Source organism: Desmodus rotundus, chromosome 5 (assembly GCF_022682495.2).
Source record: "Desmodus rotundus isolate HL8 chromosome 5, HLdesRot8A.1, whole genome shotgun sequence".
Taxonomy (NCBI): Eukaryota; Metazoa; Chordata; class Mammalia; order Chiroptera; family Phyllostomidae; genus Desmodus; species Desmodus rotundus.
In genome coordinates, this window is record NC_071391.1 from 27,819,465 (window position 1) to 27,831,697 (window position 12,233).

General features: G+C 35.7%; 1 protein-coding gene across 3 annotated transcripts in view; it reads right to left on the minus strand.

Moving 5' to 3' along the window:
* The window catches only part of ANO3 (anoctamin 3), a 286,084-nt gene that overhangs the window by 85,314 nt on the left and 188,537 nt on the right, over positions 1–12,233 (minus strand). For all 3 annotated transcript variants that reach the window (XM_053925078.2, XM_053925079.1, XM_053925080.2), the window contains 2 exons: positions 11,237–11,395; positions 2,861–2,961 (listed from right to left, as the gene is read on the minus strand). In XM_053925078.2, the coding sequence (XP_053781053.1) occupies positions 2,861–2,961; positions 11,237–11,395 (260 nt within the window). The remainder of the gene's footprint in view (positions 1–2,860; positions 2,962–11,236; positions 11,396–12,233) is intronic.

Sequence of the window (12,233 nt, forward strand, 5' to 3'; positions counted from 1 at the left end):
GTTATTCAAGCACAGAGCTTTCTTTATTTTTCCTTTGAGAAATGTCTGCTATTTTATACGTCGCATCGGGGCAGCGTTTATCTATTTTATCTACCTACCCACCTATTACACAATCACTCAAAATTATAAGTAAATAATTATGTCAATGCTGTTTCCAACCAGTTTCATACAGCCAAGTAGCCACATACAGAAATGACTTCAGGGCTAAGAGAGGAGGGTGGTCACATAGATGGGACCCTGGGTCCCTGGCTTCTTGTCAAGCACAATTACTCCACTTTTGTTTATTCTATATATTGGGCTCCCTGTATGTTTTCATATCATTTTATTTTTGAATAAAGCATCCTTTGCATAAAAAGTGATCTAAATTTAATCCTAATTGTGATAAAAATATTTCTTTTATCTAGAAAAAGGATGGTTCTTAAGAAGTTGAAAATATTCCCCCAAATTTGCTATATTTAAATATTTGTGGGAGAAGCTTGAGGAAAGATGGCAGGTTGACCACACCTTGGAACTCAGCCTGAGAAGCGTTTAGGATGACTGAGTCATCTTAAAGTATGTCTGACACTTTTGAGGTGAAAGAGAGGTAAGAATGAATAGGAAGCACCTTTGAATTAGAAGAAAAGTAATGAAAGCAGGAGTTGGTATTGCTGGAATGTAGAGAGGACAGGTTAAGTCCATCCTGATAGGATACACACGAGAAAATGCAGACTATTTTAATTCCTTGAAATTCCCTTGGTGAGTTTTGAAACATCAAGTCCAATATTTAGGCCATATTTACTTTGGAAGAATAATCAAGCAAAGAAATAGCTAGAAAATATAGGTATATACAATTTTACACATATATTCAATATGAAAACTTAGATAAATTGCTCAAGATTCATGTTCATACAAGTCAGCTGAAAACTTCTGCAGGCAGTGTTAAAACCCATAATATTTTTTCTGAATAAATTTGCAGCTTTTTTTGTGGGATATAATATGTTTATTTCAACGTTGATGAAATATGTAGATTAGTCATATTTTATGCATAAATCTTTAAAAAGAGATGCATTTTCCTATTTAAGTTCTTCGCTATTTTTGTATATTTAAAGACAGCATATATGTTCTTAAATGTGCTAACATTTGACAGTCAGAAACTGAATTGGCCACCATGAAACACTTTGCTATGCAGTTCCTGCTTGATTAGCATTCTCTTTTTATGAGCTGAGAACTATCCTAAATTTCAGGAATATCATAAATAAATGAGTAGTTGATCACTAAGGAGTTAGGTAATGCTGTATCTATTATTTAAACTGGTTTGGAAAGATATTCCAAAAGAAGTCTGTGTTCCAGCATTTCTCTAATTATTTTCCCAAGGATACCATCATATTAAAATTTTTAAAAATCCATTATCAGCGGAAGGTTGTTCTGTATAACTGTCCCTTGAAATTCATAAAAATTATGTAATTGTTAAAATATTACAATCTCTGAGACAATATTTCTTTCTCATCTGCATCAGAATCATTTGGGATGTTTGTTACAAAGGTATATATCCAAGCCTATCCTAGACTTAATATACCAGAATATCTGGGTGTATGTCCCACAAACCTTTATTTTTACAAAGTTTCTTGGGTGATTTTGATGCAGTCTGAAGACTGAGAGTGAGAACCACTTCTCTAAATATTCCTACAGTGAAGAAACATTGTGTAACTCAGAATTCAGAAGCACACTTGGTCACAGGATATTTTTCTACTAAGCCTGTGGAACCAGCATTATTTTGATATATTTTGGAAAATGTTGCATATTTTCTAGCATCTTATTATTAAATCATGATACAGCAATTGTAAACATTATTTTGAAAAACATATTATAAAGATGAAATTTCAAATACATCAATAAGAAGAGATAATAACTGTATAAGTTTTATGATTTTTATATGGCTTTATTTACATGTCTCAGAACTCTTTCATATGCATCCTTACCAGGAAATAAAAAAAATAATATCATTTAAAGAAATGAATATTGTAAGATGTATTGATATCAGCACTTTTACCATAGTTGGCCTCTTTCATGCTACCAGGTATGAGAAATTTCTCCATATTTTTGAATTGCATTCCTGCTGCTCATCCATATTCATTATTTAGAGGCCCTTTTTATTGTATATTGTTACTCTGAACCTTTCAAAACATTCTTAGGAGCTGATAAAGCATGCTGAGCTCCAAATGAGTGTAAATGTTCATATCTTCAATGTAAGTTAACACTTTGCACATAATAGGAAAACTATTGAATTTTATTTTGGTAAGCGATGAAAGAAAGGGAAACATTCTGTAATATAGGAAATCATGTCTATTCAATATTTGCTGGTCTATAGGAAGGACTGATAAATCTTTGAACTGAGCAGGAATCTCATTACAATTTTCCTTTGATACTGATGGCAGAGCTAAGAAACCATCTGACTGAATTGCATCTGAGGGATGAGTCTTGCTAACCGCTATCCAGAGAAGAACACTGTATTTGTTTACTTGAGGATACTACATACTTATACCTCCTGCCTTCCACGAAAACAACGAGAGTTCTATCCACCCACATGAAATAAGAAATGAGATTGATGCCGAGAATTATGTTATCCGTTAAAATTTGGAAACAACTTTTTCTCTCCCTCTAGAGAAGTCCACCTAGAAATGATATAAAGTACCTGGGGAGGCAGAAGATTTCCCACATTAGGTAAGCAAATTAGAAGGAAAAAAAAGTGTCCCAGATTACCTAACCTTTGGAAGAAAAAGCATTTCCCTTGTTGAAAGAATTGCATTTATTGCTGTAAGGTTTTGCAAAAAGACTGATCTTAATATATATTGAGAGAAAATGAAATAAAATTTCCAAGTACCTGAAGGGCATCCTGATATTCAGCCTCTCTGCATACTTGCACAGCGTGTCCCATGGAATGTGAATTTTAATAAACATGATATCAGTGTTTGCAACAGCTGGCTGCAAAGGAGAGCAGGACAGGCACCATTATTTATAACCAGAGCTGATGATATCATGGGACAACTTGATCTGAGGGGAAAGAACACTGTCCCCTTGTCTACACATGGGCCATTGTCACTAGCTTAAAAGTAATTTATATGAATAAAAATTCTTAATATGTAAAAATCTTAAATAAAAATTTAATAATGCCATCATATACAAGAAGTAATCACCAATATGAGTCAGTGCATTTTCTTATATTGATCGTTATCAAGATCCAGAATCCCCATTGAGAAAAATTATGATCCAGTTAGAAATCTAAAGTAGTTATTTTTGCTGGGTAATTTCTCAAGTTCCTCTCATTCTTGCTCAGAAGAGACTGACAGCTGCCACCCGTCATTCAGTGATTCATTCACTTATTCTTTTAGCATATCTAATTGAGTAATTACTACTTGCTAGGTACTATGGAAATCCTGGGAGGGAAATAAAGCATAACATATACAAGTCCATTACCTTACAAAGCTGTCAAATTTGCTTGCTTACTCTAACCTTTTAGTCTACTCTTTATCGTATAAAGAGGTCATAAGAATTTCAGTGTCTTTGATCTAGACAAGAGTTTTTAAAGCAGAGTCAGTGTGCCCCAGAATTATCTAAGAAGCTTTTAATAAAATTGTGTACCTTGTTCTAATTTTTAAGCATTCTCACAATTGGATCCCATTGTTCTGAATATTTTTCTCAGATCACTAATAGAGGACCAGATGCTTCTTTGAACAAATCATCAAGATTCTTACATGTGGTCCAATCTAACATAAGTCTAACGTAAGTCTACTAAATCATCTACTACGTCGGCATTACATATTCTTCACATTCATATTCTACTAGATAGTTACTTTTGGAAGCTCCTACAGTATCTGAGGCCCACAGAGCTAAGAAGTTTGTGACCAGAGGGCTTCTCCTTCCTCTTATGAGAGGAGCTGAACATGTATAATGGAAGACACGTGTCTGCTCCCATTTAGACACACGTGCCAGGTTAGGCACAGCAGGACTCCATTTGGTTAACACTATTCGTTTAAATTTCAACCAGACAGAACTTCTCGAGAAACATGCCAGTCTTAAAAACTCAAAGTATGGAAGGAATTTATCACTTTAATTTAAAATTATATATCTTTTAAAATTAAACTGTTAAATTTTATATCCTTCTACTCATAAAGCCCTATATTTTCGATATGGCTAATTTCACAAGTTTGCCAGAACAATCTTTTAAATTTGTATCAGCAACATTTTAAAGCAGGATTATTGGAGAACCATGAGCCATTCACTGGACTGATACGCAGATGTAGAAGATAGCCTCACTTCTGATGCCACTGGGCAGGCACTTCCACAGGCCAGCCTTTGCTAGATCTTATTTCACAGAGTATTATAAAAAAAAAAAAAAAGAGGTGGTGGGGAGGGGTGTGTATTCCATGGTCAAGTTTGTTTTGGGTTTCCCACTAGAAAACTTCTCAGACATTTTAATATACATGTGCTTGTAAACAATACAAAAGGTGAACAAATCAAGCTGAATGTCAACTCTTTTGGACCAGGGATTGTGTTTTTTTCTCTTCCAGTCGCTTACTGACGTACCAGTAATTTACAAACCACCATGGGAAAAATAGCAAAAGATGCTTTCACCTCAGGGCAATTTCCAAAGACCTTCCCTACAGCGAATGTTTATTTTAAATGAAGCTAAAGAATGATGAAAACAAAAATTGGCAAATGTTTAATGAATGTAACTTATTTTGAGTCCATTCTGTGTAACTTGCACCTAAGCAAGAAATAGTGGAGATAAGAAAGAAATTAAGCCAGAATTATTCTGGAAGAGGTGCTATGTGAGGAACCAAATTAGCATCATGAATAAATAGATAGCTTAGGACCGATTATTAACTCATTTCTATCAACCTCTAAAATGTGAGACAATTAATACACTTAAATAAAAGGGATGCTTTAGAGGGACGTTTCTGCATCACTCTATCATGAATGAGTAAAACGTCAAGCTAAGTGCACATAGACCTGAACGTGTTTAATTTTGCATGTCTTTGAACACATGTAGATCTTTTCAAGCAACATAAATTGTCTTCTTTTACAGTTCCCTTAAATTAATATCCCTTTTTTAAATAACTTTAAAAAATGAGTTTGTTTTCTTGTAGCTACTGAGCAGGGGGCTGGTGAAGGGATTATTTGTCAGGGGGAAAGATTACTTTCTTTTGCAATCAAAATTCCTAATCTGGCACTATCCTGTTTAACTCTGGTGAAGGCAGGCTTCTCTGAGGGAATGAAACACCCACTGCCTTCACACTTCACAGTATTATTTAATTGTTCCATCCAAAATTCCCAAGAGGTAGAACATTCGCTGGAGAGAAGAAGAAATTTAAAAATTGTTTTTACAAAGTCACTCTGCAAGTTGGTGTCAGAGAACTGAAAGAAAATAGAATGTGGAACTTATGGTATTGAGTCTAAGATAATGAGAAATTGCTAATATAATCTGGAAATTAATTTGGACAACAAATCACCTTCCCTGACAGGGGCAGGTCATCTACCTATTCATTCATGCAGCCTTCAAATGTGCATCATTTCCCGTTGACGTGACCATCTAAAGTCCGTTCACATCAACGTGCAACTGAATGAGGATTTGAGACCTACTCTGTGCCAGGCTCAGCGCTTAGTTTTGGTAAATGTAAATAAGTCTAAGAAAATGAGGACTGTTTATTAAGAAATACTCTCATTTTTCAGCTAAAATCCAATTGTGTAGATATTTCCACAATTTCATTGTCTCTTTTCTGCCTGTCACAAGCCCTAAATATTTTCAATTTATATTGATTAAAATTAAGTTGCCATCAAAGGCCATAAATATTTGTGATAATGTAAAATGCTGAATTGGGTAGTTCAAATAGATGTATTTACATACCAGTTAGTCATCAGTTAACATAAGATTTAAACTAAAAATATACTTAGATTCTATCTTGTCATCATAGAGGCAAGTTCCTTTCTGTTTGCTTGGAAGGGCAGTACATTTCTTCATGATGCTGATATTTTTTAATAGTGTGGCTGGAAGAACTCTGAAACTTTCTCCAAGATCCTCATTTTCTGCAGCTGCCCTGGTCCTGGACCACCCTGGGGACAAGTGAATATGATGGAATATTCACTCCCATGATTAGGTATGTTATATATTATATTTGGTGTTAAAAAAGAGATTATCCTTCAAGACAGATGAGCCCCTAAAAGGAAATGGGCTCCTCCTGGCAAGAGAGACTAAAAAGAGCAGAGGGACACAAGGAAGATTCTCCATTGTTGGTTTTGAAATGGAGGAGCTGTGCCATGTGGAAAGGAAAGAGAATGGCCTGTAGGACCTGAGAACAGCACCTGGCTGACAGCAAGCAAGGAAATGGGAACCTTAGTCCTACAACCCCAAGGAATTAAGTCCGGACACAACCACATAAGCTGAGGGTGCCTGGAGTTCCAGGTATGAATAGGGTCTGGTCAACACACTGATGTAAGTCTTGTGAGAAACTGAGCAAAGAGCCCAACCATGTCATGCCCTAAGTTTTGACCTACAGAACTGTGTGTTAATGAATGGGTTTTGTTTTAAGCTGTTAAATTTGTTAAGCAGCAATAGAAACTCAATACAAAAACAGTGTTAAAAATCTTAATTTGAAACCTTAAGGCAATCATTTTTATGATATGATGTTAAAATGCTTTTTGTAGAAACGTTTTGGTTCCATGAGACTGCATTTGTCACAGCAGGTTGATTTTATACACTAACATTGGGGTAATTAATCTAGTCCTAATTAACTCAGCTATTAAAAAATCAATGTCATTACTTTTAGAATTAAAAACGTAAGATAAACCTTTTGTAAAAGTATCTTTCACAAATGAAAGAAATAATTGTAGAAAATTAACTTCAAAATATAATTCAGAAACCTTCATTTTCCTTGTATTACACTTGATATTCAAACTATTATTCTATCTTCCTTTTCACCTTGACCCAAATGCCTTTAAATTTTTTTTTATCTCCTCTGTTTTCTCTTTCCTCAATCTTTCTCCCTTCCCTTCTCTCTTTGTTTCCCTCCTTCCATCTCTCTTTCCTGGAGAGAGAGAAAGGGAGGGAAGGAGGGAGGGAGGGAAGGTGGGAGGGAGGCAGGAAGGAAGAGAGGCAGGCAGGAAGGAAATTAAACAAAATTTGGCAAGATCTCTTTTCCCTCATTGGCTATTACTTTTCATCCTCCCATTTACAGATAAGCGAGTTGATGGTATTTGTGGATGCCTCTATTTTTTCATTATTTGTTCACTCTGCTACTCATGACAATCTAGCTTGCAAGTCCATCTCCTCAGAGAAATGATTCCATTGCTCTTGCCAAAGATCTCAATGGAATAGGTCTCTTTCTTGTCTTACTAGACTTCTCAGTAGTAATTTGCCCAGACAACCACTCTTCCCTGTGACTCCTCATCTTTTCCTTTTTTCACCTACTTCCAGCTCCCTCAAGTGACTTTTCTCCTCTTCTATGTGTTACAGGCTCATTCTAGGGCTCATTTTCCCCCTCACCCCTGTAGCAACTTTTGTACCAATAAATTAATAAATGACTTCTATTACCATCAATCTGTATTTTCAGTTCCGATTCCTCACTTGAGCTCTAGGGAGAAATTTCAAACATTTCTATTTGTATTTCTCAAAGTTACCTCAATTACCACTTTATGATTTTCATTTCTATAATCCCATCCCACTTTCTCCCTAAATTAGCTCTCACTTAGTCAACAGTAGTTTTATATTGGCTATTTCTTCTGCAGATGGCATTCAGCCCCCTTGTCTTCCCATGATGGACTCTTCCCCATTCATATCACTTTCTTTCAGATCACACATGCTAATGTAACTACCTAGTCACACTCCCTATGTAACTTTCCATTTCAATTATTGAGTAATGTCCTTTAGTATGTCATTTTCCTTATCTCTTTATGTTTTTTTTTCCTTCCATGAGAACATGGCACATTCTTATCATAGCTGCTATTCATCCCCAGAATACCACACACCTGGGTACATCACTCATGTTTGTTGAACGAATAAAGAGATGACTTAAGCCACAAACTCAAGTTATCCTTAATATTTTCTTTTCTTTCCTACCATATCCAAGCCACCATCAAGTATCATAGTTTACCTTCAATCATACGAATGTGAATGTGAATCGATAGAACTGTATTTGTTGAACCCAGAATCCAGAGACAGTGTTATACACATGGACACTGGCCTGCTGAGAGCCAGTCTAGACCAAAACCAGAAAAAAACCCATGAACAAAACAAACATACAGCTTTCAGCAGAGACTAGAGGGTGAGAGTTCCGGAATGAATGGATTTCTTTTTAAAAACAGAACAGGACCCCTTTGGGATGAATAACATCCAGGATTATTTGCGGGGTAGGGGACAGAATCTGGAGGAACAAGGGAGAGGAAGACTTAAAAGAGAATCTGGACATTTTGCCAAGAAAAATGGGTAATGACTATGAGCCGATGAATCAGTTTTCATGACTGATTTCTATACAGACTGCAAGTTAAGTGAAGGCAGGCATATGGTCTACTTTACTCACTGGATCCCCAACAGCTTGCACCATACCGGTCCCAATGGTAGAAATAACAAATAACTGGGGATATGTGAGCAAAACAACTACCAGTAGTTTAATAGAGCATGTTTATAAACTGTTCTGGAAACAAATGAGGAAGTAATTGATTCTTTTGGTATAGGAAAGAAATCACAAGGAAAATCAATGAAGAAAAGCCTTTCAAAAGACTTAGTTCATAAGTTTTCCAATAAATATTTCTTGATTGAATTAGTTACCAGTGATATGGATATTCTGGGTTAAAAATCCTGGAAGAGGCATAAAAAAGGAATCATAGATAAAGGAGTCAATAGAAATTGAGATCAGAAATCCATTTGCCCAATTCTGTAACTTTAGGTTATGTGTGAATAAATCCTTACCTTGAACAGTTTCAAGGCATTGCATGCTTGTTATTTTATGCATAGTAAAAGCATTTTAATAACTAAAACTGGGTTTGTTTTTCTAGGGCCACATTTCCTAACATGTATTCCTCAGAAAACTAATAGCAGGAAGTGTTCTATGAGGAAAGAAAGGAGGGGGTTCTAATGTTATTTAAGTATTGGTGAGTACTCTGTTCATTGATAAGATTATTAGAAAATCATCTAAATATTTAAACAAATAAATCATCAAAGCTTTTTTTTTTGCCTTGTCTGTACCATTTTTTCTAAGAAAAACATTAACTATCATTGGTTATAATTTAGAGGTTCTTCCAACACTTAATTTAGGTTTTTTTTTCTCTCAGTGGACTGACATTACCTGACTTCAAGAGTTATTCTAAAGCTACAGTAGAGGTATTGGTGAATCAATAGACAAGTAGACCAATGGAACAGAATAGTGAGCCCAGGAATAGACCTGCATAATATCAACCTGACTTATAAAAGTCAACTGATCTTTAACAAAGGAGAAAGGTAATACAATGGAGTGAAAACAGTCTTTTAAACAAATGGCTGTAGAACAGCTGGAAATCTGCAAGCAAAAAGAAAATGAATCTAGCCAGAGACCTTACACTTTTCACAAAAATTAAGTAAAAATAGATCATAGAATGAACTGTAAAGTGAAAAAACTGTAAAACTCCTAGGGGAAAAAAAACTGGAAAAAACTTGTATGACCTTGGGTATGATAATGTCTTTTAAGATACAGCACCAAGTGCACTGTTCATTAAAGAAATAATTATAACACTGGGCTTCACTAAAATTAAACCTTCTGCTCTGAAAAATACAAAGTTCAGAATGAGAATACAAGCCACAGAGCTGGGGAGAACATATTTGTATAAGGCACATCTGATAACAGATTGTTATCCAAAATATATGAAAAACTCTTAAAACTCAACCATAAAAAAACCAAACAACCCAATTAATAAATGAGCCAAAGATCTTAACAGACGTCTTATCAAAGAGCATACATAGATGACTAATAGGCATATGAATATTTGATCCACATCCTTTGTCATCAGGAAAACAAAAATAAAAGAAAACACCACTAACACAACTGTTACAAGGCCAGCATCCAGAATACTGACAACAGCAAGTGCTGCTAAGGATGTGAAGCAACAGGAACTCTCATTCATTGCTGTGGAAATGCAAAATGGTACAGCCATCTTGGAAGGCAGTTTGGACGTTTTTTACACAACCAAACATACTCTTACCGTAGGATCCAGCAATGCAATCCTCGGCATTTACCCGCAGGATGTACAATAGATGCTTTATTCATAATTGCCAAAACATGGAAGCAACCAAGGTGTCCTTCAGGACATGATGGATAAATAAACTGGTACGTCCAGACAATGGAATATCATTCCACACTAAAAGGAAAGGAGCTACAAAACTTAAATGGATACTTCTCTGGGAGAAATGCCAAACTGCAAACTCTACACAAACCGTGATTCCATTATATGACACTCTGATAAAGGCAAAACTATGCAGAAAGCAAAAGACCCAAGGTTGGGGATGTTGGAGAGGTGCCCAGGTGAACACGGGCAATTTTCAGGGCAATAAAATGCTCTGTATGATCCTGTACCATGGATCCATTTTTCACAGTTGTCCAAACCCAGAGCATGTACAACATTAAAAGGGAACATTGATGTAAACTATGGACCCCAAGCGATAATGACGTGTCAATGTGGATTTACCAATGGTAATGCATGTACTGCTTTGGTAGGAGATGCTGATAGTGGGGAAGCTATGCATGTGAGGGGCCGGGGTATGTTCAAAATCCCTGTACCTTCGTCTCAGTTGTGCTGTGATCCTAAAACTGTTTTAAAAACAGCTTTTTAAAAAAAGCATAAAAGGAAAAGCATTAGGAAGACAATTGCTCATACTTGTAATATTAAAACCCAGACATTAACAGTTCAGCAAACTCTCTTCTTTCAACATTATGTTTCTCTTTTCATAGGGTTTTGTACTTTACATTGATATAATTATTCCTTCTTCAATTTAAAACATATTAAAGATAGTTATACACTTTGAAAAACATTTAAATTTACAGAAATGTAGACAGTAAAAAAGGAATACATATTTAAGTGGGACTATGCATAGTATGTATTTCTTTTACATTTGGGAGAAAATAACTGTACATTTTATAAAGCCATGTGCTACATACTTTCCATATTAAAACATAAAAGATCATCTCCCTTCCAGCATATTGTATCACATAGTTAGTATTGCTAAAGCACCTACCTCCTTTTCCAACATCAAGCCTTCAGCTCTCAGGTTTTTTTCAAATGTGTTTCTTTTGTCATATTGTATATTTGACTTTCTATAAACCAGGATGTAATCAATCCGCTTTTTGCCATCTTTAAATAGAAGTCCACTGGATGCTATGTAATTCATGTCATTCTGCAAATAAAACAAGGATTGTTAATAGTGTGGGTTGGACAAGCCCACAGTTCGGGTTTCAGCCACTTCTATTTGGATAATGGCAATCCAATATAAAAAAATGTGTTTTTATATTCTAAGATAGGGAAAGATGATTTAAAAAATTGTCAATCTGGAGGAGACAAGCTAGGCAGTAATGGAACAAGATTTGAAATCAGGAAATCTAATACCAGAACATGGGTTCTCTGATGCTGGCATCCAAATGCACATGCTATTCAATATAGCTTTGTAAAACGTAAGTGCAGCTAACCTATGCTGAGTATTTACTCAACATCAGGCCCAGACATCAGTGGTTTACATGTTTTAACATGTTTAATACTCACAACTTGCATTTCAAAGATACAGATACTATGGCTTAAAAATATAAGTACTAAGAACTGAAACCAACATTATTTTCTATAGTAAATGACATTTAGGCCAGCAATTGTTTTCCTAAATCTATGTCCAATGGCACCGAACCAAACAATAATTCCTGAGCTGCTTGCCCCCAGAAATACTTGCTCCCAAGACGTTGGACAGTGATTCACCAAAAGCAGCGCACTTGCTTATCAACACTGCCTGCAGGCCCCAGCCTTGCTGTGCTCACTCCGTCTGCTGTTTTACACAGACTCTGCCTAATTTTCTACCAAGTGTCTGCCTTGTGAGACTTAACTTAAAACCTCTCAGCCCAGGTCCTGGAACTGTTTGAGAACTCTCCCCTAACTTCGCCTTTTTAAAAACACTCTTAAGACTACCCATGTCATACCCTTATTTGCTCTAACTTTAATAAAATCAGCATTACTGATCACCGGATTTTCAG